Source organism: Ranitomeya imitator, chromosome 10 (assembly GCF_032444005.1).
Source record: "Ranitomeya imitator isolate aRanImi1 chromosome 10, aRanImi1.pri, whole genome shotgun sequence".
Classification (NCBI taxonomy): Eukaryota; Metazoa; Chordata; class Amphibia; order Anura; family Dendrobatidae; genus Ranitomeya; species Ranitomeya imitator.
This window is the reverse complement of record NC_091291.1, coordinates 20,984,675-21,009,745: the sequence shown is the minus strand read 5'-3', so window position 1 is coordinate 21,009,745 and position 25,071 is coordinate 20,984,675. Positions and strand designations below refer to the sequence as shown.

General features: G+C 41.1%; 2 protein-coding genes across 2 annotated transcripts; both read right to left on the bottom strand.

Annotated features, from left to right (window-relative positions):
* Window positions 1-676: 676 nt before the first annotated feature.
* Window positions 677-8,572, bottom strand: LOC138651171 (chemerin-like receptor 1). The gene is made up of 2 exons (XM_069741194.1): window positions 8,441-8,572; window positions 677-3,180 (listed from the first exon to the last, which is right to left on the bottom strand). Exon 2 carries the CDS (start codon window positions 3,166-3,168, stop codon window positions 2,107-2,109), a length of 1,062 nt encoding a protein of 353 aa, XP_069597295.1. The 5' UTR covers window positions 3,169-3,180; window positions 8,441-8,572; the 3' UTR covers window positions 677-2,106.
* Window positions 8,573-14,772: 6,200 nt separating this feature from the next.
* Window positions 14,773-21,251, bottom strand: LOC138652131 (C3a anaphylatoxin chemotactic receptor-like). The gene is made up of 3 exons (XM_069742899.1): window positions 21,160-21,251; window positions 18,310-18,424; window positions 14,773-17,029 (listed from the first exon to the last, which is right to left on the bottom strand). The coding sequence occupies exons 2-3, from the start codon at window positions 18,366-18,368 to the stop codon at window positions 15,994-15,996; spliced, it is 1,095 nt and encodes a 364-aa protein (XP_069599000.1). The 5' UTR covers window positions 18,369-18,424; window positions 21,160-21,251; the 3' UTR covers window positions 14,773-15,993.
* Window positions 21,252-25,071: the final 3,820 nt, after the last annotated feature.

The window sequence follows — 25,071 nt, the reverse complement described above, 5'->3', positions numbered from 1 at the left end:
TTCCAGCCGTTGCAGTGAGGATATCGCTAGACTGCGGCATTTATTACTGATTGGTTCTGAACGCTAAAATAAGGGGATTGGGGTGGAAACTCAGTGAGACGTGTACCCTTAAAATGTGGCAAGTGATCAGTTTTAGCTGTTATTTTTTTCCTACTCCTCTTAATATTGTGGAATTTTTATTTCTTTATGTATTTATTTGTTTATTTTATTTTTAGAATTTCCCATAAAGTTCCTTTTTATTTAGTGTACATTTTAATAGTCTTTATCAATGAAGAGTGTCTCACTGGATCCTCTGGGGCGTGTCTTTAGGCTCCTCTGCATAATTACCCTGTAAACCACGCCCTATTGTAAAGACCTTAAAAAATCACTACTAAATCAAAAGGTCTGTGTCTCAAGAACCATTCTCCTTTATGAGTCACCACCCGGTATCATGTCTTTCCGAAATATGATATTTTTCCAACAGAGGGCGCCATACCAGGGGTCTGCAGCTGACATCCCGACAATCAGCTGATGTTGTTGAGAGGTTAAACTGAACGATCCCTGGTGACCGTCAGGTCCTCATATGGGTGCAATACGAAAAGGGTGGAAGTAGCTAACTTCTCCTCCTATTCGAGTTTTCATACAAAAAAGTAACAAGAATAAAACACAAAGTCTGAAATAAACATATAACAGGTGATTCGTGACCAGGAACATTTATTTGAATACACTAGGTATAGAAGCCTTCAAATAAAATGAAGACATACATTTAAGGCTGAGATGTTTTAGTCATCTGTTTTTTCTGTTAGTACTTGTGGCATTACATATCATGTTGTGTTACCCAAATATCAACACTTCTGCCCTAGCGACAGGACAGGATATGCTTCTTGTTGCAGAGCATCAGATGGTGCATTTACACTGCATGATTATTGTGAACGAACAATCCTAGGAACGCGGCTGATCATAAAGCTCAGTCGTCAGCTGGCTGAAAAATCATTGTTCTCGGCAGCACATTAGCTGACTGCCTGCATGCAAAAGCGATCTATTATTGACGTTCTGTGCACATTGGAAGCTCAGTAGGCTTGTATAAACAGGCGAATAAGTGACAAACATAGATATTGCAGAAAAATAAGATGAAAGATAAGTACATATAGTATAAAAAAAAAAGCTGTCTTTAAACTTTATCGAAAGTTAAACAATTGAAAGTACATATAATGTCAACAGAGAAATGCAATGGAGGACCACATATTGTATTTGCATAGTTATATCCAAGCAGCATAGAATTGCACACATGACAAGCCCCTGATGAAGCAAAGGGTGAAACGTACGTCGGGGCACAAGGACCACATGCCACATTAGTCTGCAAAAATATGTACGTTATTATTTAATGCAATTAATACAATCACCGTGAATAAGACAGTAACTGCACACTATACAAATCACGTGACATTTATATCTATCTAGAAAATGGTATTTTTATTATATACTTTGTGCAATTCTATGTTGTTTGGATTGGCCATCAGTAAAAAAGTAGTGGACATCTTTGTCCATTCACTTCTTCTAATCAGGTGGCAGCCGTTAGGACAGGTGATGAATTATGGCTTTTCGCTTGGCGGGTTCTCCCAACACATAAGATGTTCATTGTCAAATAAATGGCACAATTCTAAAAGTGCACAACATAGCAAGTACAACAATATAGTCCAAAGTTGGAAAATAAAACCATCCTACCTGTCCCAAAGTTTGTTCTGCCTGACTAACATGTATCACCTTGACTTTTCAGTGGAGCATGACCTTGAAAAATGAAAGGTGTCGACCCGTGTGGACACCACTTCCAAAAGAACATGACTAGGTCTAGCATTCAAGCGTTAAAACAATGAATCTTATTTTGTTTAAGTAAAATCCGCTACGTACAATGTAAGAGCACATAAGTGGGCACATAAGTGGGCATCCAACAAATTTTTGATTGACATCACGTTCTTGGTCATAGCATCTAGAAGTCTTATAATGAAGACTTCCTGACTGATACGACAAGGGAAGCTGTGGGCGCCTGCACTAGAAGAAAGTATTATAGTAGGGTCTATATATCCCTGTGTGGCATATTGCCAGAGGTGTCCTCTTAGGAGAACCCATTTAAGAATTTTTTCTTACTTCACTAGTGATAACTTCCATTTCAGTCTCCGTCAGATTTGATCGGAGCTCTGTTTCGGAACCATCTTTCTCCTTGAACGTGTTCTCCAGAAGGAATGGAATGGACTTGAATAAACTTTTCTTGAAGTCCCTTCCGACAAAGACGTAAATCATGGGATTCACACAACTATTAAAGAAGCCGATGCTGTATACGAGATTGCTCACGAACGCATCCACGTCAGGGTCCATTTGAACCTTCATGACTTCTAGGAGAGGCCATATATGAAATGGAAACCATAAGCAGAAAAAGCTAAGTACAATAGTGACAATGACCTTCAATGGTCTGTTTGATTTGGACAGACTTCTGCTTTTACTCAAGCGACATGCAATAAGGCTATAACAGATTACTATGATCGAAAACGGGATAAGGAACATGGAGACGAATCTGACGATTACCATAGTGTGATCCATCATTGTGTAGGTGTCGTCGTCATCCGCATACATGGGGATACAATATAAGGTGTCATTTTCGTAGGCTTGAGCAATGTTGAAGAAGGCAAGATATGGGGAGCTGAGCATGAGACATGTTGACCATATTATTCCCGAGATAGTCATGGCCAACCGGGGAGTCTTGTGGTTTTTTGACCACACGGGGCACATGATGGATGTGCAACGGTCAACACTGATAATCATTAGGAAAGAGGTGCTGACGGACATGTTAAGGAAGAGAACAGTGAAAACGACCTTGCACATGGTGACACCAAAGGGCCAATGTCCTTCCATAATTATCTCAGTCATCTGGAGAGGGAACATAATATCAAATATAAAGTCAGCTATGGCCAAATTGAGAAACCATAAAATGCTGATTGTCTTCTTCATCTTGAATCCAGCAATCCAGATGACCAGGCCGTTCCCGGTCACTCCCAGGATGAAAGTTATGCTGTAAAAAATGAAGTTACAAATGTGGATCAGTCGCAAAATAGTTGGGCTTATTTCTTCTGTATCTTCTTCGTAGACAAACATTGTGACTTCAAGTCCATAAGGAGGAAAAGATGCAGTCTCCATATTTATGATATCCTGCGACCAAATAATAGAAACATAAGAGAACTGTATGACATTTTACTGCTTTCAATTAGTTTTCCAGATTCATCTTCATGGCATTTAGATTAATTATAGAGTATTGAGAAAGGGCTTAGAAAAAAATGATACTTACCTCACCACTCACCAATCCTGATACTGCTGCAGCCACCCAGAATCTGGTCCTCCGATCCATCCAGCCTTTTCTTTCCCCCAATGTACAATATCCTATTTGTGCATTTTCATTTTGCACTTCTCGAATTCCGAAAATGTGTATTCTATATCACAACGAGTGCTTTGGGCGACCACATGGTGACATTGTCACTTCAGAGGCCAATTTGATGTCTACAGCCCTGGGACATCATCATGATCCCCAAAGAGGATGGTACACACCAGGAGAAAGAAGAAGTTGGACAGAATGGAGGAACAGAGGGTGGCCGTGAGCGGAAAGTTGAATCATAGAATGGTAGAGTTGGAAGGGACCTCCTGGGTCATCAGGTCCAACCCCCTGCTCAAAACAGGATTCACTAAATCATGTCTGTCCGGCCTCTGTTTGAAAGCTTCCATGGAAGGAGAACTCACCACCTTTCGTGGCCGCCTGTTCCACTCATGGATCACCTTAACTGTCAAAAAATTTTTTGTAATATCTAATTTGTGTTTCCTCCCATTCAGTTGAGTATCATTTGTTTTCCTTTCTTTTACTCCCAACATTTATTATGTTTTGGGTTCATTTGATTGTTATTGGAACTTCAATAAAAATTTATATTTCCTTGGCAAATTTGAGCAAATTGACTAATTGTAATTTCGGGAAAATTATGACTAAAGATTCTATATTTCTATTTTTACTTTTCTGAATTTTTCATTTTGAATAGTCAAAGTCAATGAAGAAGAAAGAATAACTTTATAAAAAGTGTTATTGACACTAGGATTTCTCTTGTCTCGTTGAAGTCTACTAGACACAACCCAATGGACGTCTATCCTCACCCAGATACCATGAAGATTGCCTCCGTCCATTATTTCTCCTTCATTGACTGGTCATATAGACATCAAAGAGACACAATCATGAAACCTGTTGGCTGAGTAACTGCTAGCAGTACCTGGCTTGTGGACCACTGTGAGCTCATTGCGGCACAATCTTAAAGGGGTTTTCCAGTCTTGAGATACAAGTCTACAGTCACTCAATGTGACTGAAGACTTGTGAATCCCCACATTGCATGCACTGCATGCTGTGAAGATTCTCCAGTGCCGTAAGTGGGCGTTCATGTGAAAGCAAGTATGCGATTTGACTATATCTGTCTACATTCTGACTAGAATGTATCCGGTCTTGCCGAATACACTTGCATTGACCGAGGCCGTGCCTGTCTAATCAGTATGTGACTGCATTTATGCAAATCACAAACTTGTGGTCAATGCCCGCTGCTCCCGTTGGCGGCACTGGAATATCCTCTTATTACACGGTCACGGCTCAATGTAAAGATTATCGAGTGATGGCACCGGGAGCAGTAATTCATGTGACACTTGCATTGAGTGAGGCCATGCCCATCTAGTTGACTTGTGTCCGCATGTATGCAAATCACATACTTGTGGTCATGTGCGCTGCCACCAGAGAATCCTTATAGTGGGCGCAATGTGAGGATTCACAAGTCTGCAGTCACATATAGTGACTACAGAGTTGTAGACTAAGGTCAGACACCCCCTTTAAGAGGTGAGTAGACCCTCACAATCAGTTAGCCAATGGTTCCGACATCCACATTTGTCATGGTTAATAATATATTCCAGAGAGCCTCTTTTTTTCACAAAGAATTTTAAAAACATAAAGTGATCAAAATATCTATATATATAATCGTCTAAGGGGTACTTCCGTCTGTTTGTTTGTTTGTCTGTCATGGAAATCTCGCGTCGCTGATTGGTCACGGCCGGCCGCGACTAATCAGAGGCGGGCACAGTCCGGCTGCGAATTCCTCTTCCCTACTCCCCTCCAGTCAGTGCCCCCATTGTGGTTTAGCAGTTCGTTAAATGGACTGAGTTACACTGTGGCATAACGTGGTGTAACACAGTCCGTTAACGCTGCTATTAACCCTGTGTGACCAACTTTTTACTATTGATGCTGCCTATGCAGCATCAGTAGTAAAAAGATCTAATGTTAAAAATAATTTAAAAAAAATAGAAAATCATTATATTCTCACCTTCCGGCACCTTCTCGTGACGCTCCGGTCCTTAGAATCCATTGCGGCAATGACCGGTGATGATGTAGCGGTCTCACCAGACGCTACATCATCACGTGTTATTGCCAAAATGCATTACTGGGAACAGAGCATCGCCTAAAGGCCTCGGCTGGATCCGGGGGCCGACGGAAGGTGAGTATATAACTATTTTTTTATTTTAATTATTTTTTTTAACAGGGATATGGTGCCCACATTGCTATATACTATGTGGGCTGTGCTATATACTATGTGGCCTGTGTTATATACTGCGTGGCCTGTGTCATATACTATGTGGGCTGTGTTATATACTGCGTGGGCTGTTTTATATACTATGTGGGCTGTGTTAGATACTATGTGGGCTGTGTTATATACTGCGTTGGCTGTGTTAGATACTGCATGGCCTGTCTTATATACTGCGTGGGCTGTGTTATATACTACGTCTCTGTGCTATATACTACGTGGCTGTGCAATATACTACGTGGCTGTGTTATATACTGGGTGGGCTGTTATATACTATGTGGAAGGTGTTATATACTATGTGGCCTGTGTTATATACTATGTGGCGTGTGTTATATATTACGTGAGCTGTGTAATATACTACATGGGTGGTGCTATATACTACATCTCTGTGATATATACTATGTGGCCTGTGTTATATAAAACATGGGCTGTGTTATATGCTATGTGGGCTTTGTTATATACTGTATCGGCTGTGTTATATACTGCATGGCCTGTGTTATATACTGCTTGGGCTTTGTTATATACTGCGTTGCCTGTGTTATATACTGCATGGGCTGTGTTATATACTGTGTGGGCTGGGCTTTGTACTACGGCTCTGTGCTATATACTACATGGGCTGTGTTATATACTGCATGGGCAGTGTTATATACTGCATGGGCTGTGTTATACACTATGTCTCTGTGCTATATACTATGCGGGCTGTGCAATATACTATGTGTCTGTGTTATATACTACTTGTCCTGTGTTATATACTACGTGGCCTGTATTATATACTATGTGGCTGTTATATGCTACGTGGCCTGTGCTATATGCTACGTGGCCTGTGCTATATACTACGTGGGCTGTGTTATATACTGCATGGGCTGTGTTATATATTGTGTGGGCTGTGTTATATACTACGTCTCTGTGCTATATACTATGTGGGCTGTGTAATATACTATGTGGCCGGGCTATATACTACGTGGCTGTGCTATATACTACATGGCTGTGTTATATGCTACGTGTCCTGTGCTATATACTACGTGGCCTGTGTTATATACTGCATGGGCTGTGCTGTATATTGCGTGGGCTGTGTTATATACTATGTCTCTGTGCTATATACTACGTGGGCTGTGCAATATACTATGTGGCTGGGCAATATACTATGTGGCTGTGCTATATACTACGTTGCTGGGTTATATACTACTTTGCCTGTGTTATATACTACGTGGCCTGTGTTATATGCTACTTGGCCTGTGCTATATACTATGTGGCCTGTGTTATATACTATGTAGGCTGTTATATACTGCGTGGGCTGTGCTATATACTACTATACATATTCTAGAATACCCGATGCGTTAGAATCGGGCCATCATCTAGTATTCTGTGTAATTAATGACCTCATACTATATGCTAGAGATGAGCGAACTTATTCGGAAAATGGTCGACGAATCAGAATGTGCCATATTTGTGCCGATTTTATGTTTGGAGATCGTTTCCTAATATATCCGCTCATCTCTATTTCTATGAGCGAATATGTTTGGAAATTCATTGCCGAACATAAATTTGGCACAAAATATGACACATTCGGATTTGTCAACCGTTTTCTGAATAGAGGAAGGAACACACCATTTCGATATCTTCCATTTTATATACCAGAAGAGAAAAGATTATAATCCCCATATCTGAAAAATATTTAGTTGAATTGTGACAAAACGGCTTAAGTTACTTAGAAATAGTAATCCTATATTATCCTTTTTGAAAAAAAAAATACCATTGCTCTAAACTATTACTAATGAGAGAAGAATCATTAACAAGGTTTTTTTTTTTTCAATATCACGTAAGCTAAAGCCCCCATACTCCCCCTAAGGTCCCCTGTTCAATACATATCTGTAATGCAGCCATACACATGAGTAATTAATCCAATGGTCAATTAAGAAAATTGATATCAACCTTAATTACTTCTGAGATCAGTTCAGATGGAATCTACCTGACTACAACCTTGGTGGTGCCTACAACTAAATCGGTAAGTTGCCGAATTCCTCTTCCTTGGGAAAAAAAATTGTTGGGATTATTGGTTCCCATGAAAAAGATTCAACTGGAATATACAGGCGTCCATATTGAAATAATATGTAAATTAACTTTTTTCCCAGAATCAAGAAAATTAATTCTTTAATGGAAAGTATTGGAGGTAGCCACCTTATAAGTCAATGCTAGATTCATTAGCGAGCTTTGCAACGTAACAAATAGTCAACCAAACCATCGATTTCTGGTTTGGATGATATCTTTAGTCATGATGCGATGCTGATGATTGAGTCGGACATTGGCTTACAGGGTAGATTTTCAGAGAAGCTGGTTTTCTTCTTTCTAGAAGAGGTGTATACATAGAAGGAGCCTTTCTGAAAGTGACAAAGACATCAAGATTCATGTTGACTCTACTTCATCTGGAAAGTCTACATACGTACGGCAAATGGACTTGGCATAGAGAGGAACAATTGACCACATGCCCTCCACAAAAAGTTAGATCTCAGGTTAGATAAAAGGCGAAAGCTTAGCTTTTTCTAAGATTTGGTATAATCTATTGTTTGTGCCATCTATTGTCCACAGAACTCCAAAACCAGAGTGAAGTCATCTCGGGGACCCATATTATGCATTTTGTTGCCTACAAACTTGAAGATTCCTTCAAAGTGTCATCTTAAATCTGTGGAGATGCTACTAAACTACAAATCTAATTTCTTAACAGCTGGAGAACCACAGGATGGTGGACCCTACTTTACAAATATCCAAATCTTAGGCATAAAATGAATGAATTTCAATGGAAATGATTTGTTCCTTACCTAAGCGCTTTGGTGCAATCTTCAATTTTGCCTCTCGACGGTCAGTGTCAAGGGAAATATAATATTATCTGCTTTTGTTTCCTTCTATCATTGGCACGAAATCAGATTCGAAACGGCTGTACCCAAACAAGGAAACGATAAGGAATCACACAGCGATCTTCGAAGATATCTTCTTTTTACGATAAGAGTCATTGACTTTGGTGACAGCAGCTCAAGTGAATGAAGCTTAGATCACTTTTTTTTTTATTTTTGGTCAAGTGGAACAAGTCTATGTTTGATCATTGCTTAACCCTCATCTGAGTTATTTGATAAATTGGCAATTTAATAGTTTCACACAATTCAATTACTTAACTCCTGTCTCGAATAATCCGGAAAGTCTCATAATTTTGGACGAGTCTCAATTACGGAACTGCATACTGGTCATCTTAGGAGCAGAAGCGGAAACGGAGCTAAGAAAATGAATTTTATTTGTATCTGTTGTATCTGAAGCAAAAGGAATTCATTTACTTTGTGATTTCACACCTAACATAGCATTTTTGACACTTTTAATAATGTATCAACCAGAGAAGACTCACATGATCTCGGGTGCAGCCTGGTTGTCTTCTCTGTAATGTCTCACAGCTAGCCTGCCATATTGTATAGCACAGCCAATCAGGAAAGACTGTCATAGCCAGTATAAAAGCCAAGACAGGAAATGCAGTAGTATATCAGAACTCACAGTTTAGCTATAGAAACACTTAAATAACTGTTAGTGTGTGACAGCATAGCAGTGAAAAAGATTAGTGTGTGAGAAAAATGAGAATAACACAGGATTAATTTATGTCTAAGTTAGCTATTCCAATTATGGTAGTTATGTGCCGCAAAATAGCCAAGCTAACTGTTGTCCCTAGAGCACCAAATTAGGAAAAAGGGTTGCCTTTCTCAGTACTGTACCCTGACTGCTATGTACTATGATACACTTCAGGTGTTAAAAAGACCAAGGAACTGAAGAGCACTTGAGAAACTTAGATTTACTTCTACTTGAGGAAATATTGTCTATTTCTGTTTAGTTTAGGCACATGACTGTACATACCTAAAGTTCATAGTGTATTACCCAATTATTATGTGTCTGTGGGCCTACCTTATCCTCATATCTGGAGAATATATATATATATATATATATATATATATATATATATATATATATACACTGCTCAAAAAATAAAGGGAGCACTAAAATACCACATCATAGATATCTTTGAATAAAATATTCCAGTCGCAAATTTGTATTCATGGCATGGTGAAATGTGTTCAGAACAATAAAACATAACAATTATCAAGGTAAATCAAAATGAATATCCCATGGAGGTCTTTGAATTGGAATGATACTCAAAATCAAAGTGAAAAAAAAAATTACAGGCTGACCCAACTTCAGTGAAAATGCCTCATGACAAGGAAAAGATGCTCAGTAGTGTGTGTGGCCTCCACGTGCCTGTATCACCTCCCTACTGTACAACGACTGGGCATGCTCCTGATGAGGCGGCGGACGGTCTCCTGAGGGATCTCCTCCCAGACCTGGACTAAAGTATCTGCCAACTCCTGGACAATCTGTGGTGCAATGTGACGTTGGTGGATGGAGCGAGACATGGTGTCCGAGATGTGCTCAATCGGATTCAGGTCTTAGGTCTCGGTACCTAATGGCAGTCAGGCTACCTCTGGTGAGCACATGGAGGGCTGTTCGGCCCTCCAAAGAAATGCCACCCCATACCATTACTGACCCACTGCCAAACCGGTCATGCTGAAGGATGTTGCAGGCAGCAGATCGCTCTCCATGGTGTCTCCATACTCTGTCACATCTGTCACATGTGCTCAGTGTGAACCTGCTTTCATTTGTGAAGAGCACAGGGCACCAGTGGCGAATTTGCCAATCCCGGTGTTCTGTGGCAAATGCCAAGCGTCCTGCACGGTGTTGGGCTGCGAGCACAACCCCCATCTGTGGACGTCGGGCCCTCAGACCATCCTCATGGAGTCGGTTTCTAACCATTTGTACAGACACATGCACATTTGTGGCCTGCTGGAGGTCATTTTGCAGGGCTCTGTCAGTGCTCCTCCTGTTCCTTCTTGCATAAATGCAGAGGTAGCGGTCCTGCTGTTGGGTTGTTGCCCTCCTACGGTCCCCTCCACGTCTCCTGATGTACTGGCCTGTCTCCTGGTAGTGCCTCCAGCCTCTGGACACTATACTGACAGACACAGCAAACCTTCTTGCCACAGCTCGCATTGATGTGCCATCCTGGATGAGCTGCACTATCTGAGCCACTTGTGTGGGTTGTAGAGTCCGTCTCATGTTACCATGAGTGTGAAAGCACAACCAACATTCAAAAGTGACCAAAACATCAGCCAGAAAGCATTGGTACTGAGATGTGGTCTGTGGTCCCCACCTGCAGAACCACTCCTTTATTGAGTGTGTATTGATAATTGCCAATAATTTCCATCTGTTGTCTATTCCATTTGCACAACAGCAGGAGAAATTGATTGTCAATCAGTGTTGCTTCCTAAGTGGACAGTTTGATTTCAAAGAAGTTTGATTTACTTGAGTTAAATTCTGTTGTTTAAGTGTTCCCTTTACTTTTTTGAGATATATATATATATATATATATATATATATATATAGATATATATCTATATCTATCTATATATATATCTATATATATAATTGTCTAAGGGTTTTTCCGTCTGTCTGTCTGTCTGTCCTGGAAATCTGGCGTCTCTGATTGGTCGAGGCCGCCAGGCCTCGACCAATCAGCGACGGGCACAGCATGGCGACGATGATGTCATAAAGGTTGCCTCAACCAATCAGCGACGGGCACAGTCTGCCGCGAATTCGCCTCGACCAATCAGCGACGGGCACAGTATCGACGTAGATGTCATAATGGTTGCCATGGCGACGATGATGTCATAAAGGTTGCCTCGACCAATCAACGACGGGCACAGTCTGCCGCGAATTCTGGAATTATCATTGTCCATATACTACGGGGACATGCATATTCTAGAATACCCGATGCGTTAGAATCGGGCCACAATCTAGTATATATATATATATATATATATATATATATATATATATATATATATATATATATATATATATATATATACAGTACAGACCAAAAGTTTGGACACACCTTCTCATTACATACATAAATATACATACATACATGCATAAATACATAGACACATGCAAACATATATACCGTATTTTTCGGACTATAAGACGCCCCGGACCATAAGACGCACCCCAAATTTGGGGTGAAAATTGCAGAAAAAAAGATTTTTTATAAGATGGGGGTCAGTCTTATTGTCCGAATTTACAGTATCTTACCTGAGGGCTGGCGGTGGCAGAGCAGGGTCACAGGAGGCAAGGTGTCGGCAGAGGTGGGGTGATGCTGGGATGAGGAGGTGCTGGGATGAGAAGGTGCTGGGATCAGGAGGTGCTGGGATCAGGAGGTGCTGGGATTAGGAGGTGCTGGGATCAGGAGGTGCTGGGATGAGAAGGTGCTGGGATCAGGAGGTGCTGGGATCAGGAGGTGCTGGGATTAGGAGGTGCTGGGATCAGGAGGTGCTGGGATGAGAAGGTGCTGGGATGAGGAGGTGCTGGGATGAGGAGGTGCTGGGATGAGGAGGTGCTGGGATCAGAAGGTGCTGGGGTCAGAAGGTGCTGGGGTCAGGAGGTGCTGGGATCAGGAGGTGCTGGGATCAGGAGGTGCTGGAATGAGAAGGTGCTGGGATCAGGAGGTGCTGGGATCAGGAGGTGCAGTGAGAGGTATGGCGTGAGAGGGGTCCCAGGCTTACCGTGCAGGCAATGCAGGCTTACCGTGGCGGCAGAGGTCCGGTGGCAGAGGTGCAGCGGCAGAGGTGCGGTGGCAGAGGTGCAGCGGCAGAGGAGGCGCAGTAAGCGGGGTCCCTTTCCCCGGTATGGTGATGCAGCAGCCCGGTATGCAGCAGAGCCGGGTGAATCCTGTTATCAGTGGGCGCGGCCATCTTCCTAAGGCCGCGCGTGCGCAGATGGAGCGCTCTGCTTCCCGGGGCTTCTGGAAAATGGCCACCGCGATCTCCATCTGCGCACGCGCGGCCTCCCGCGGCCATTTTCCTGAAGCCCCGGGAAGCAGAGCGCTTCATACATTCATACATACTTCCATACATGCATATGTACATATATACATACATGCAAACATACATACATGCATACAGACATAAATCTATATATATATATACAGTACAGACCAAAAGTTTGGACACACCTTCTCATGTAAAGATTTTTCTGTATTTTCATGACTATGAAAATTGTACATTCACACTGAAGGCATCAAAACTATGAATTAACACATGTGGAATTATATACTTAACAAAAAAGTGTGATACAACTGAAAATATGTCTTATATTCTAGGTTCTTCAAAGTAGCCACCTTTTGCTTTGATGACTGCTTTGCACACTCTTTGCACACCCAAAAAATGTTTGCTCTTGCGTTACTGCTACATTCACTATATTTGATATTTTCTTTGTTTTCCTTCCATGACTGAGCAGTAACGCAGCCACTAAATAAAAAGCTTAGAAGAAATTGGTTTTATATATACCCAAATTTATTAGATAGGAGGAAACCAATATGGCTAAATAGAGCTGTAAGGGGCGCAATAAGTGACAAAAAGAAAGCATTTAGAGAATTAAAGGAAGTAGGTAGTGAGGAGGCATTAAATAAATACAGAAAATTAAATAAATTCTGTAAAAAGCAAATCAAGGCAGCAAAGATTGAGACAGAGAGACTCATTGCCAGAGAGAGTAAAAATAATCCTAAAATATTCTTTAACTGCGTAAATAGTAAGAAACTAAAAACTGATAGTGTTGGCCCCCTTAAAAATAGTCTGGGTGAGATGGTGGATGAGGATGAGGAAAAAGCCAATATGCTAAATGACTTTTTTTCATCAGTATTTACACAAGAAAATCCCATGGCAGACAAAATGATTAGTGATAAAAATTCCCCATTAAATGTCACCTGCTTAACCCAGCAGAAAGTGCGGCGGCGTCTAAAAATCACTAAAATTGACAAATCTCCGGGCCCGGATGGGATACACCCTCGAGTACTGCAGGAATTAAGTACAGTCATTGATAGACCATTATTTTTAATCTTTAGAGACTCCATAATAACAGGGTCTGTACCACAGGACTGGCGTACAGCAAATGTGGTGCCAATATTCAAAAAGGGGACAAAAACTGAACTCGGAAATTATAGGCCAGTAAGTCTAACCTCTACTGTGGGTAAAATCCTGGAGGGCATTCTAAGGGATGCTATACTGGAGTATCTGAAGAGGAATAACCTCATGACCCAGTATCAGCACGGGTTTACTAGGGACCATTCATGTCAGACAAATTTGATCAGTTTCTATGAAGAGGTAAGTTCCGGATTGGACCAAGGGAACCCAGTGGACGTAGTGTATATGGACTTTTCAAAAGCTTTTGATACGGTGCCACACAAAAGGTTGATACATAAAATGAGAATAATGGGGATAGGGGAAAATATGTGTAAGTGGGTTGAGAGCTGGCTCAGGGATAGGAAACAAAGGGTGGTTATTAATGGAGCACACTCGGACTGGGTCGCGGTTAGCAGTTGGGTACCACAGGGGTCAGTATTGGGCCCTCTTCTTTTTAACATATTTATTAATGACCTTGTAGGGGGCATTCAGAGCAGAATTTCAATATTTGCAGATGACACTAAACTCTGCAGGGTAATCAATACAGAGGAGGACAATTTTATATTACAGGATGATTTATGTAAACTAGAAGCTTGGGCTGATAAATGGCAAATGAGCTTTAATGGGGATAAATGTACGGTCATGCACTTGGGTAGAAGTAATAAGATGTACAATTATGTGCTTAATTCTGAAACTTTGGGCAAAACCGTCAATGAAAAAGACCTGGGTGTATGGGTGGATGACAAACTCATATTCAGTGGCCAGTGTCAGGCAGCTGCTACAAAGGCAAATAAAATAATGGGATGCATTAAAAGAGGCATAGATGCTCATGAGGAGAACATAATTTTACCTCTATACAAGTCACTAGTTTGACCACACTTAGAATACTGTGCACAGTTCTGGTCTCCGGTGTTTAAGAAAGACATAGCTGAACTGGAGCGGGTGCAGAGAAGAGCGACCAAGGTTATTAGAGGACTGGGGGGTCTGCAATACCAAGATAGGTTATTACACTTGGGGCTATTTAGTTTGGAAAAACGAAGGCTAAGGGGTGATCTTATGTTAATGTATAAATATATGAGGGGACAGTACAAAGACCTTTCTGATGATCTTTTTAATCATAGACCTGAGACAGTGACAAGGGGGCATCCTCTACGTCTGGAGGAAATAAGGTTTAAGCATAATAACAGACGCGGATTCTTTACTGTAAGAGCAGTGAGACTATGGAACTCTCTGCCGTATGATGTTGTAATGAGTGATTCATTACTTAAATTTAAGAGGGGACTGGATGCCTTTCTGGAAAAGCATAATGTTACAGGGTATATACACTAGATTCCTTGATAGGGCGTTGATCCAGGGAACTAGTCTGATTGCCGTATGTGGAGTCGTGAAGGAATTTTTTCCCCAATGTGGAGCTTACTCTTTGCCACATGTTTTTTTTGCCTTCCTATGGATCAACATGTTAGGGCATGTTAGGTTAGGCTATGGGTTGAACTAGTTGGACTTAAAGTCTTCCTTCAACCTTAATAACTATGTTACTTGCGTATTGTGCACCAGTCTTAAGAAAGGAAGAGGTGGCGTAAGGTGCGCTGAATTCACGAGGAGTCACACACTATTTAATGAATTTGGCGCATGTTTCAACTTATATGTGCTGTCGTACATTTCTGGTTTAATTTATACAACCATTGAGACGTTAAGTAGTTTATGAAGGATTCGTCTGTCAAGCATTTTTTTCGACACATGCCATCCTGCCTAAGCTCAACCAAACACCAACAGTTACAACATTTTTGGAAACTTTCAGTTGTACAAAATTTTTGACAATTTCAAGCAGTTTTACAGCAGAATTCTCACAGTCTTATTATTAACAATGCATGCAATAAGATTTTACTGTCATCATCTTATGTATGCATATATCATCTGGCGACATAATTTTCAAGGTCAGAATGATTACGTTGGATTGACGCGAAATGGCGTCATCCTGTTTTGTCTTACCGCATTCCTCTGCTTTCCTGCATACCCTTGTCCATGTCCTGAAGTAAGGAATAAAGGACTTTTTATCTTTTTCATCGATTTGGTGAGTGCGGCTTTTCTTTTATACTAATGCTAGACTCTATTTTCTTTAGGTACTGAGCAAAACTGTGGCGCTTTCCCTCGAGAAACCAGCATGGCCTTTTTCTCTGATGGCAAACAACCATATTAGGACAGGTATCACACTACGATGCTCCATTCCCTTATCAAACCATGGGGGGGAAATATGACGCCAAATACAATACTAGAAGCTAATTATTTTTTTTTACCCAACTTCCAAAAACTCACCAAATAGGTTACTCTTTTTACAAAAGTGAAGAACCAAGGTTCACTGTATTATTAATGGTGGCAGTTCTACTGACCTCACAGTCGAGGTCTAACTTTTCATTAAAAACTTTCTCCAACATGGTCGGTAAGGACTTCAAAAAGTTTTTTTTGAAATCTTGAAAAAAGAAAATGTACAGAATGGGGTTCAGACAACTGCTGAAATAAGCCAGGCAGGAAAATATTTCTGCAAGGAACATGTCTAGTTTTCTGTATTCGTCGCCGATTTTTACTAAAGGCCAAGTGTTATATGGAAACCAGCATATGAAGAAACATACGATGACAGTGGTGGTGACATGAAAAGGCCGTCGAGACTTACAAAATCTTTTGAGTTTTCTCAACCTAAGGAAAATCAGTATACATGAAAGGAGAATAATGGCAAAAGGGAAAGCAAACATGCAGATATTTTTGATGAGGAACATAGCATCTCTTTTCTCTTGCGTGTAAGATCCAAGCACTCTAACATATTTTGGGAAACACTCCGAGACAAAATCAAAGGCATGATTAAACACTATGTAAGGGATACTTATCAGAATACTCAACATCCAAATTAGTAGAGAAATAATGGTGGCCAGCCTAGGAGTCCTATGAAGTTTGGTCCATATTGGGCAAAAGATGGAGACACATCGATCAATGCTGATGACGGTCATAAAGTACACGCTACAGATCATATTTATGAACAAAATGGTAATGCCAGTTTTACACAAGAAATGATCGTAGTAAATTTCATGGTACAAAACCCATTCTGAAATACGCAAAGGTAGAGAGATACATGTGATGAAATCAGCGATGGCCAGGTTGAGGAACCACACAGCGTTGACGGTCTTCTTCCTGAAGCCAATGATCCAGATGACTGAACCATTTCCGATGACCCCCAAAACTAAAGTAATGCTGTACCAAATGATGCACATTTTGGGTATGCGGTAATCGATAGCATCGTCCTGAGAATAGTCACTGTCAGGTTCATAAATGGGCTCAAAATTCTGGACATTCACCCGGAAACTATAATTGGAAATCCTGTAATATAGTTTGTATAAAAAATATAGAAAAAGTAGAAAATATAAGTACAATCCAGCTATTAAATCATAAATTTCAAAAATACATCTATGTTTCAAAATCTAAAATGTAAGACATCATTTCGGCTTTAAATTTGTTTTCTTAACAGACATTTCATAAAGTCTTTTTGGCAGTTATTAATTACCTTGAATCTATTACGTTTTTTTTATCTAAAAGCAGCTTAAAGTGAATCTGTCACTAGGATCAACCCACTGACGTTATCTATATGGGCCTTTTGCTTCATAGGAAGCTGAATGAGGTGATGCCTTGATATCTGCAATATGATATATTATTTCAGAGAAATCCTTGTTTCTCTTCATATGTAAATGAGCTGCTAAGATCTTTGGGCCGGACATAGATCTTCCTGAGAATGTGCCTCCAGAGCTTATTTTACATTAGGAACATTACTAGTGTGAGACATGTAATGACTGACAGTCTGGTCTTCTGCGCTACATGTCTCACACTGGCAACACTCCCTTTCATTTGCAAGAATCTTTGGAGGCCGATTTTCAGGGAGATCTATATATGACCTGTAGATCTTAACAGCTTATTTAAGTATTAAGAAAAGCATGGATTTCACATTTTATTCAACTTTTTATAATCTGCATGTCCATAAAGACTGGCTTAAGAAGATTGATCCTACTAACATATTCCGTTTAACAGCTCTGTTCCCATGTTTACTCATAGAGAACGTTTATGAGTCATGTTCCTTCACCATTCATAGAGAAAGCCTGTGAGTCTTGGCTTCCTCGACCATTGGTAGAGGAAGTGTGTGAGTCCTTCTTCCCATGCCCACTCATGCAAAATCCTTCCACCGTTGCCTACCTCTGACCACTCCGAGAGAAAGTCTGAAAACTTTCATAGAGAACCCATAGAGAAAACCTTTTTCAAGGTTGACTTCTTCCCACCCTACTCCAAATGATTGACAGGTCCCTCCCTTTGTACACACATGAGAGAGACCAATCAATGAATTGGCAGATGGAGTAAGAAGCCAGCTCGCGACCACACTGGACTAGTCACGCCTTTTCCTGTGGTCATTGGCTGGCTTATCGAATTTTGTGTTCTCTGAATTGTTGCAGAATTTCTGGGTAAAACGTTGCTGGCTCCAATATTGCATCGAAGTATGGGCTTGAAGTGTCCCATCTAAATTGTGAGGGTCCCAGTAATGATCAGGCCAATACCTATCCTGTAGATGCTAATGTACTAGGACGGATGTTACATAATAAGAATAAAATTATTACTTGTAGTGGTCATCGTTGTAATAATCATCGTAATCATCGGTGGTGTTTTGTAGCTCCATATTATCTTCTTTCCATCTTTTTCAAATAAATGGCTGTACTTAATAGATAGGGAAGCCTAAAAAAAAAAAAAAAAAACAGGTTAGGTGATCCCTGTCAAATATTTCTTTATGGACTTTCCGAATAATTTATTTTGAACTTACGAGGACATGCCATACCTATGAGCCAGAAGAGATTCAATGCAAAAGATCTGGTAATCTTTGTGTTTACTGGATTAGAAATCAAAGGGTTGACTCAACTACCTAAATAGTTAAATTGCATTGTTCTCTTAACAAAATTTCTCTCCGTTCTCAAGAAAGAAAGGATTTTTAATTTTATAATTTACTTTTTATTTTCAAGCAGTGATGAGCGGATCCATGGATGTCTGGGTGCGGCCGGACATTTTTTAAAAAATCAGAAATGCCCACAGGCTTAAAGCTTGTTGATTGGCTGCCCTGCCCTTCTGGACCCAAATCGTAACATGGACATATAGTAAGAAGTCAGTGCTCGGGATATGGCACCGGATACTAGATGTCCTGTACAAACCCCGAACTTTGCAGTTTTTGTTCGGTCTTCCCTATTTCCAAGGTTTCTGGTCTCTTCTGCAGTCTATTCGAGGAGTCCAGTTTCTTAGACACGGAGCCGATTGCTATATCTTGCAATCACTGCTCAAGAAGATGGTTGGATCATCAAATAAATTTTGTGCAAACTGAATCAGTCTATAGGAGGTTAAAAAAATAGTAAACTACAATGTTCACCTAAACTAGACCCCTCCCATACCAATCCTGCCAGTGCCATTTTTCTCCTTTTCCCCCCAGGTCTTCCAGCTGATGCCACCACTTACTGAACCCTGCACAGCTATGTGGAGCACAACACACATCTTTGGCATTATTATTTTTGGCATTATTGTTATTGCACCCCACACAGTCACGCGGGATGTATGTTTTGCTCCACATAGGGCTTAGTTAATGGCAAATTACTCCAGAAAACCTTGAAAGATTAGGCGTTTGGAAGACAGGTGAGGAGCAGTTGTGACAGGAATGGTTTTTAGAGGGCCAAGGTGAGTATATGGGAATACAAGTCTATTGTTTTTTTTTATTATTCCTTTGTGGCTCTTATAATCCTGAAAATTGGCAGGTGGTTGGCCACAACTTTTCTGGATCAATCCTAATTGAAAATCCCAAAATTTTGATTCAGAAGAATCCAGAATTTTGGGGGACATTTTGTGCAAAAATCAATTACCGTCTATACTCGAGTATAAGCTGACCCGAGTATAAGCCGACCCCCCTAATTTTGCCACAAAAAACTGGGAAAACTTACTGACTCGAGTATAAGCCTAGGGGGTAAGTTTATGATGGCCCCATACGATGCTCCATATTAAAATATGCCCTATATAATCCTGCATAAAGGTTAATAATGGCCCCATAAGATGCTCCATACAGACACTTGCCCCATATAATGCTCCACAAACATTATTAATTATGGCCCCATAAGATGCTCCATAAAGATATTTGCCCCATATAGTGCTGCACAAACGTTAATGCCCCATAAGATGCTCCATACAGACACTTGCCCCATATAATGCTGCACAAACGTTAATTATGGCCCCATAAGATGCTCCATACAGACACTTGCCCCATATAGTGCTGCACAAATGTTGATTATGGCCCCATACAGACACTTGCCCCATATAGTGCTGCACAAACGTTATGGCCCCATAGATTCTCCATACAGACACTTGCACCCATTTTCTGTTGTTGCGATAAAAAAAAAAATCACATACTCGCCTCTCTGTCTCTCAGGCCCCCGGCACTTTCAATATTCACCTGACTCCATTCCATCTTCAGCATCTTCTGCACGTACGTTCAGGCAGAGGGCGCGCACTACCCACGTCACCACGCCCTCTGACCTGAGCGTCACTGCAGAAGACGCTGAAGATGATGGAGTGGCGCCGGAACGAGGAGCAGGTGAATATCGCGCACCGCAGCGCTCCCCTCCCCGTTATACTCACCTGCTCCTGGCGCTGTGCAGTCCCTGCTTCCCCCAGCGCCCGCAGCTTCTCCCTGTACTGAGCGGTCACCGTTACCACTCATTACAGTAATGAATATGCGGCTCCAGCCCTATGGGAGGTGGAGCTGCATATTCATTACTGTAATGAGCAGTACCATGTGACCGCTCAGTACAGGAAGAAGCTACCGGTGCAGGGGAAGCAGGGACTGCACAGCGCCAGGAGCAGGTGAGTATAATTAGACATCCCCCGCTTCCCCTCCTCTGCCGACCCCTGGGTATGACTCAAGTATAAGCCGAGAGGGGGACTTTCAGCCCAAAAAAAAGGGCTGAAAATCTGGGCTTATACTCGAGTATATACGGTAGTTTAGATTGGACTTATATATCTTTAGCCATGGGATTTCAAGTCATGTTTCAGAATAATGTGATTGTAAGCAGGGACTTTTATACAAGATACGGTTCCTAATATTAGAAACGCCTGGAAAATATTGCCCCATGTCACTTCTTCTGGGCCAACTTGTCATTTCTGAGATCTAAATGGACAGTACCTCCATCAAATTCAGTTTAACCCAAATTTCAAATCGATCTAAAGTTTGTACATCAAAGCTGCTCTCTTCCGAAAACAGTGCCCCATCTGTCCACAGGTTGTTTGGGGTATTGCATCTCTGCCTTCTTATCATTGATAACGCCGTGCTGCATTACCAGAAACAATCCATGGACAGAGGTGCTCTACTGGGAAAGAAACGGCCATGTTCCTGGATGACCCCGTTCTTAATTGTCCAACTTAGAAAATGAGTAATCCCTTACCTGCTACTTTTGAAGAGATGGTGTAGAAAGTTCTCTGTCTGTACAGTTGAAGATTTCACTGAGTTACTGAGAATACTTGCTGTATAATATTGGTTTGATGGGAGTGAATCACATGGCAGTGCATCGTTATCTGAGTTGGCGTGACTTATTCTGAGAATAGATGATCAGATACTGAAAGGCGGAAACCCTTGACATACTCAAATAACTTCGATATTCAAAGGGACTAGAAACAAAGTGAAACAAGAAGAAACAAGAACAATAAGAAATGCCAACGCTCTATATATATAGTCTATGGATGTTGTCTGTCAACCACAAAGCATTGGTCACAGGGGCGCTAATGTTATCTCCGCAGTGCCCAATCATGGTGATCAGCCAGTGCATGCCGAGTTGACTTCACCGTGGATGATGCATCACTTTGACGGGCAACATTTGGATGTCGAAGTCATTTGTTGTGGACATTACATTCCACAAACCAGTGGAAAAACACAAGACGAAAGATGTGTAAAGAAGAAGAGTGAAATTGGTCATGTAAAGTTATCTTGGAGACTTTTTGGGATTTCATTACTAGAAAAGGGGCTTTATGCCAATAATGCGCTCCTATTTCTTGGTAAAATGATCACTTCGCTGTCAATGTTTAGCTCCAGTGGTGAGAATAAAAATTAAAAGATTAACTGTTGTTTATTTTTTGTTTTTAATAAATTAATAACACACTTAAAAATAAGAAATGTTGTAATATAGTGTATCAGAGAAATCTCCGTCATTCTCCGACCGGACTGAAAATGTATTCTCAATTCACAGTTAAAATGTGCCTTCAGTGAACACAGACTTTCCTATTATTGAGATATGAGATGACGGTTGGTGATGGAACAGCTTTAGTGCAGATGACCCATAAGGAGTGGTGGACTCCACATGGGTATTCCTTCTCTGAACCCTGCTTATACAGGTACTATACAGATGATCAGGTTTTTAAATACATCAGATAGGGATTATATACATTAGATAGGACTGCTCTATAAGGGTATACCTTGACGATTGGTGAAGCAGCTTAGTATACATTTTTTTTGCAAAAAAACGTATCAACTAAATAGCCTGGTTTTTTTTTAAATCTTTTGACTAGCACTTGCTTACTACTGTGATTTTTTTTATAACAGAATATTTTTGGCCTCATTGTGCTCTTTTGTGTCCTCTATAACACACTAGATGCTACAAACTATGTTAAAGTCAGGTCCCCTGCTATATGACATTTAGCAACAGAAAAAAATGCTGGAAGGTAAATTTAACAGCCACACTGGACACTAGCTAGCTACACTATCTGACTGATATACAACCGCCTAGCTAACCGGCTAATATCTTGCTGCTAACAGTGCCTGCATCAGGAACAGTATCTCTACCCTGTTACAGTGTCAAAATGGCACTAAAGGTGGTTTCACATTTGCGGGGTTTTTTTTTGCGTTTTTGCGGTAAAAAACGCAAAAAAGCATGCGTTTTTTCCCCTATATTTAACATTAAAAACGCATGCATTTTTTGTATGCGTTTTGACGCATTTTTGCAACGCATGCGTTTTTTCTGCATGCGTTGTGTTGCAGAAATGCAACATGTAGTATTTTTAGCGGCGTTTTTTTTTGCCACAAAAAAACGCATGCGTTTTATTGCGGCAAAAAATTGCATTGCTGTCTATGTAAATGCATGTGTTTTTAACCACATGCGTTTGCATGCGTTAAAAACGCATGCGTTTAAAAAAAAAAAACACTGATAAACCACCCCACACCATAAAATTGATAAAGGGATCCTACCCCTAACCCTAACCCTAACCCTACCCCTAACCCTAATCCTACCCCTAACCCTACCCATAATCCCTTTAAGGGTAGGGTTAGAGTCAGGGGTAGGGTTAGGGGTAGGGTTAGGGTTAGGGGTAGGGGTAGGGTTAGGGTTAGGATCCCTTTAGGGTTAGGGGTAGGGTTAGGATTCCTACCCCTAACCCTAATCCTAGCTCTTTCTGTTTATAGTGGGTTTTTTTACTTTATTTTGATGATTGGCAGCTGTCACACATTTATCTGCATGCGTTTAAAAAACGCAAACGCATGAAAAAACGCATGTAAACGCATCAAAACGCCACGTTTTTTTCACCACATGCAAAAATGCATGCGTAAAAAAAAAGCGTTTGCACGCGTTAACATGCGTTTTTTCACCATGCGTTTTTTTAAAAAAACGCATGCATTTTGAAACGCAAGTGTGAAACCAGCCTAAAACAAGATGTCCGCTATTTATATGGAGATGTGACTTCAGCAGCCAATGACACAAGCCGTGGTGTCAGGACATTGTCGATGTTTCCTGCGCCCTGATTGGCTAGCCTCAGAGTGCACACATAAAGTTAAGGAAAAAAAAAACGTTTACAAGAACACTGCGCCTTTGAGCTCTGCAAACCTTTTCCCCTCATCAAACACTTGCACATTGCTCATGATACACAACCATTATCTTTGCAAAAGTGATGAAAATGCTTTTGTGGCAACGCAAATATTTTCCCGCACTTTTTAACCAAATTACCGTTTTTTTCCCGATTTTATACAATTTTGCTCGTGCTTCCGATCATGAATCCGAATGTGCCAGATTAGTGCCGAATTTATGTTTTGCGATCATTTTCCAAACAAATTTGCTCGTCACTAATCTTTAGCTATCATTATTCCCACTTGTTCTGTAATTGGAGGAACATCACTCATCACAACAGAAACCTGGAGAATCTGCTGGATAGTGAATATGACACATGGTAACTGGTGACCAGTGTTGAGCATTCCGATACCGCAAGTATCGGGTATCGGCCGATATTTGCGGTATCGGAATTCCGATACCGAATTCCGATACTTCCCGCGTATCGGATACCGGAATCGGAAGTTCCCAGAATTCAAACTGAACGCAGCAGCCAATGAGGAATGATTGGAAGTGTGGGCACATCCTGTTTAGCATGGTGGGCATGTAAGTACTGGCAAGGTTGTGATTGGCTGCTGAAATGATGTCACTCTGCACTATAAAAAACGCTGCCGCCATTTTGCGCTCACTCTGCTGTGATTTCAGTTAGGGACAGGACGCTGTGTTCTAACTGAGGGCCAGTTGAGCTAGCTAATTGCTTTATTTTCCTTTACAAAGGCTAATTTAGCAAAACGCTGTGTGTTCTTCACTGTTCACCTTGCTCTTGCCTTGCAGCGCTGTTTTAACAGCGTTCTGCAAGGTCTCTGTGTGTGTGTGTGTGTGCAGCTCACTCTGTAGTCTGTGTGCAGCCATATACCCGGTTGTATTCAGCTCAGGGGGGGTTCACACTGCCTCACACAGTTGTCCTTTTTTGCTCATAGTGCAGCCTGCTGCACATTTTTTCTCAAATTTCCTATCAGTGTTTTTCCACCCGTCTCCAGCTAAATTGTGGAAAAACACTACATAGGATAACCTAGAGGGGGGTTTTTGGGCCTTGCAGCGCCGTTTACGGCTGTCTGCACGGTCTCCGTGTGAGCGCAGCTCGCCCTGTAGTCTGTGTGCAGCCATAGCCGGTTGGATTCAGCTCAGGGTTCGTTACTGCCTCATACCTTGAAAAACAATTTCCTTTTTTTCAAATAGTGCAGCCTGTTTAAAATTAAAAAAAAAAAATTCCTATTAGTGTCTTTCCACCCGTCTCCAGCTAAATAGTGGAAAAACACTACATAGGATAACCTAGAGGAGGGTTTTTTGGCCTTGCAGCGCCGTTTACGGCTGTCTGCACGGTCTCCGTGTGATTTAAACTAGCTCTGTAGCCCGATCTGCACAAAAAAAAAAGTAAACTTCACCAAACACAACTTAACACTTGTGTAGGCCACATTTGCAAAATAATAAAGTTTAGTCCACACTTTACAACATTAGTGTTTCTTACACCTGTTAGGAGGAGCATTT

Excerpts from the sequence above, each read along its gene's own strand:
- LOC138651171 (XM_069741194.1), bottom strand. The coding sequence starts at position 3,168 with ATGGAGACTGCATCTTTTCCTCCTTATGGACTTGAAGTCACAATGTTT.
- LOC138652131 (XM_069742899.1), bottom strand. The coding sequence starts at position 18,368 with ATGGAGCTACAAAACACCACCGATGATTACGATGATTATTACAACGAT. Across the intron at positions 17,030-18,309 it reads TACAACGATGACCACTACAA|GATTTCCAATTATAGTTTCC; the intron begins GTAATAATTTTA and ends ACTATATTACAG.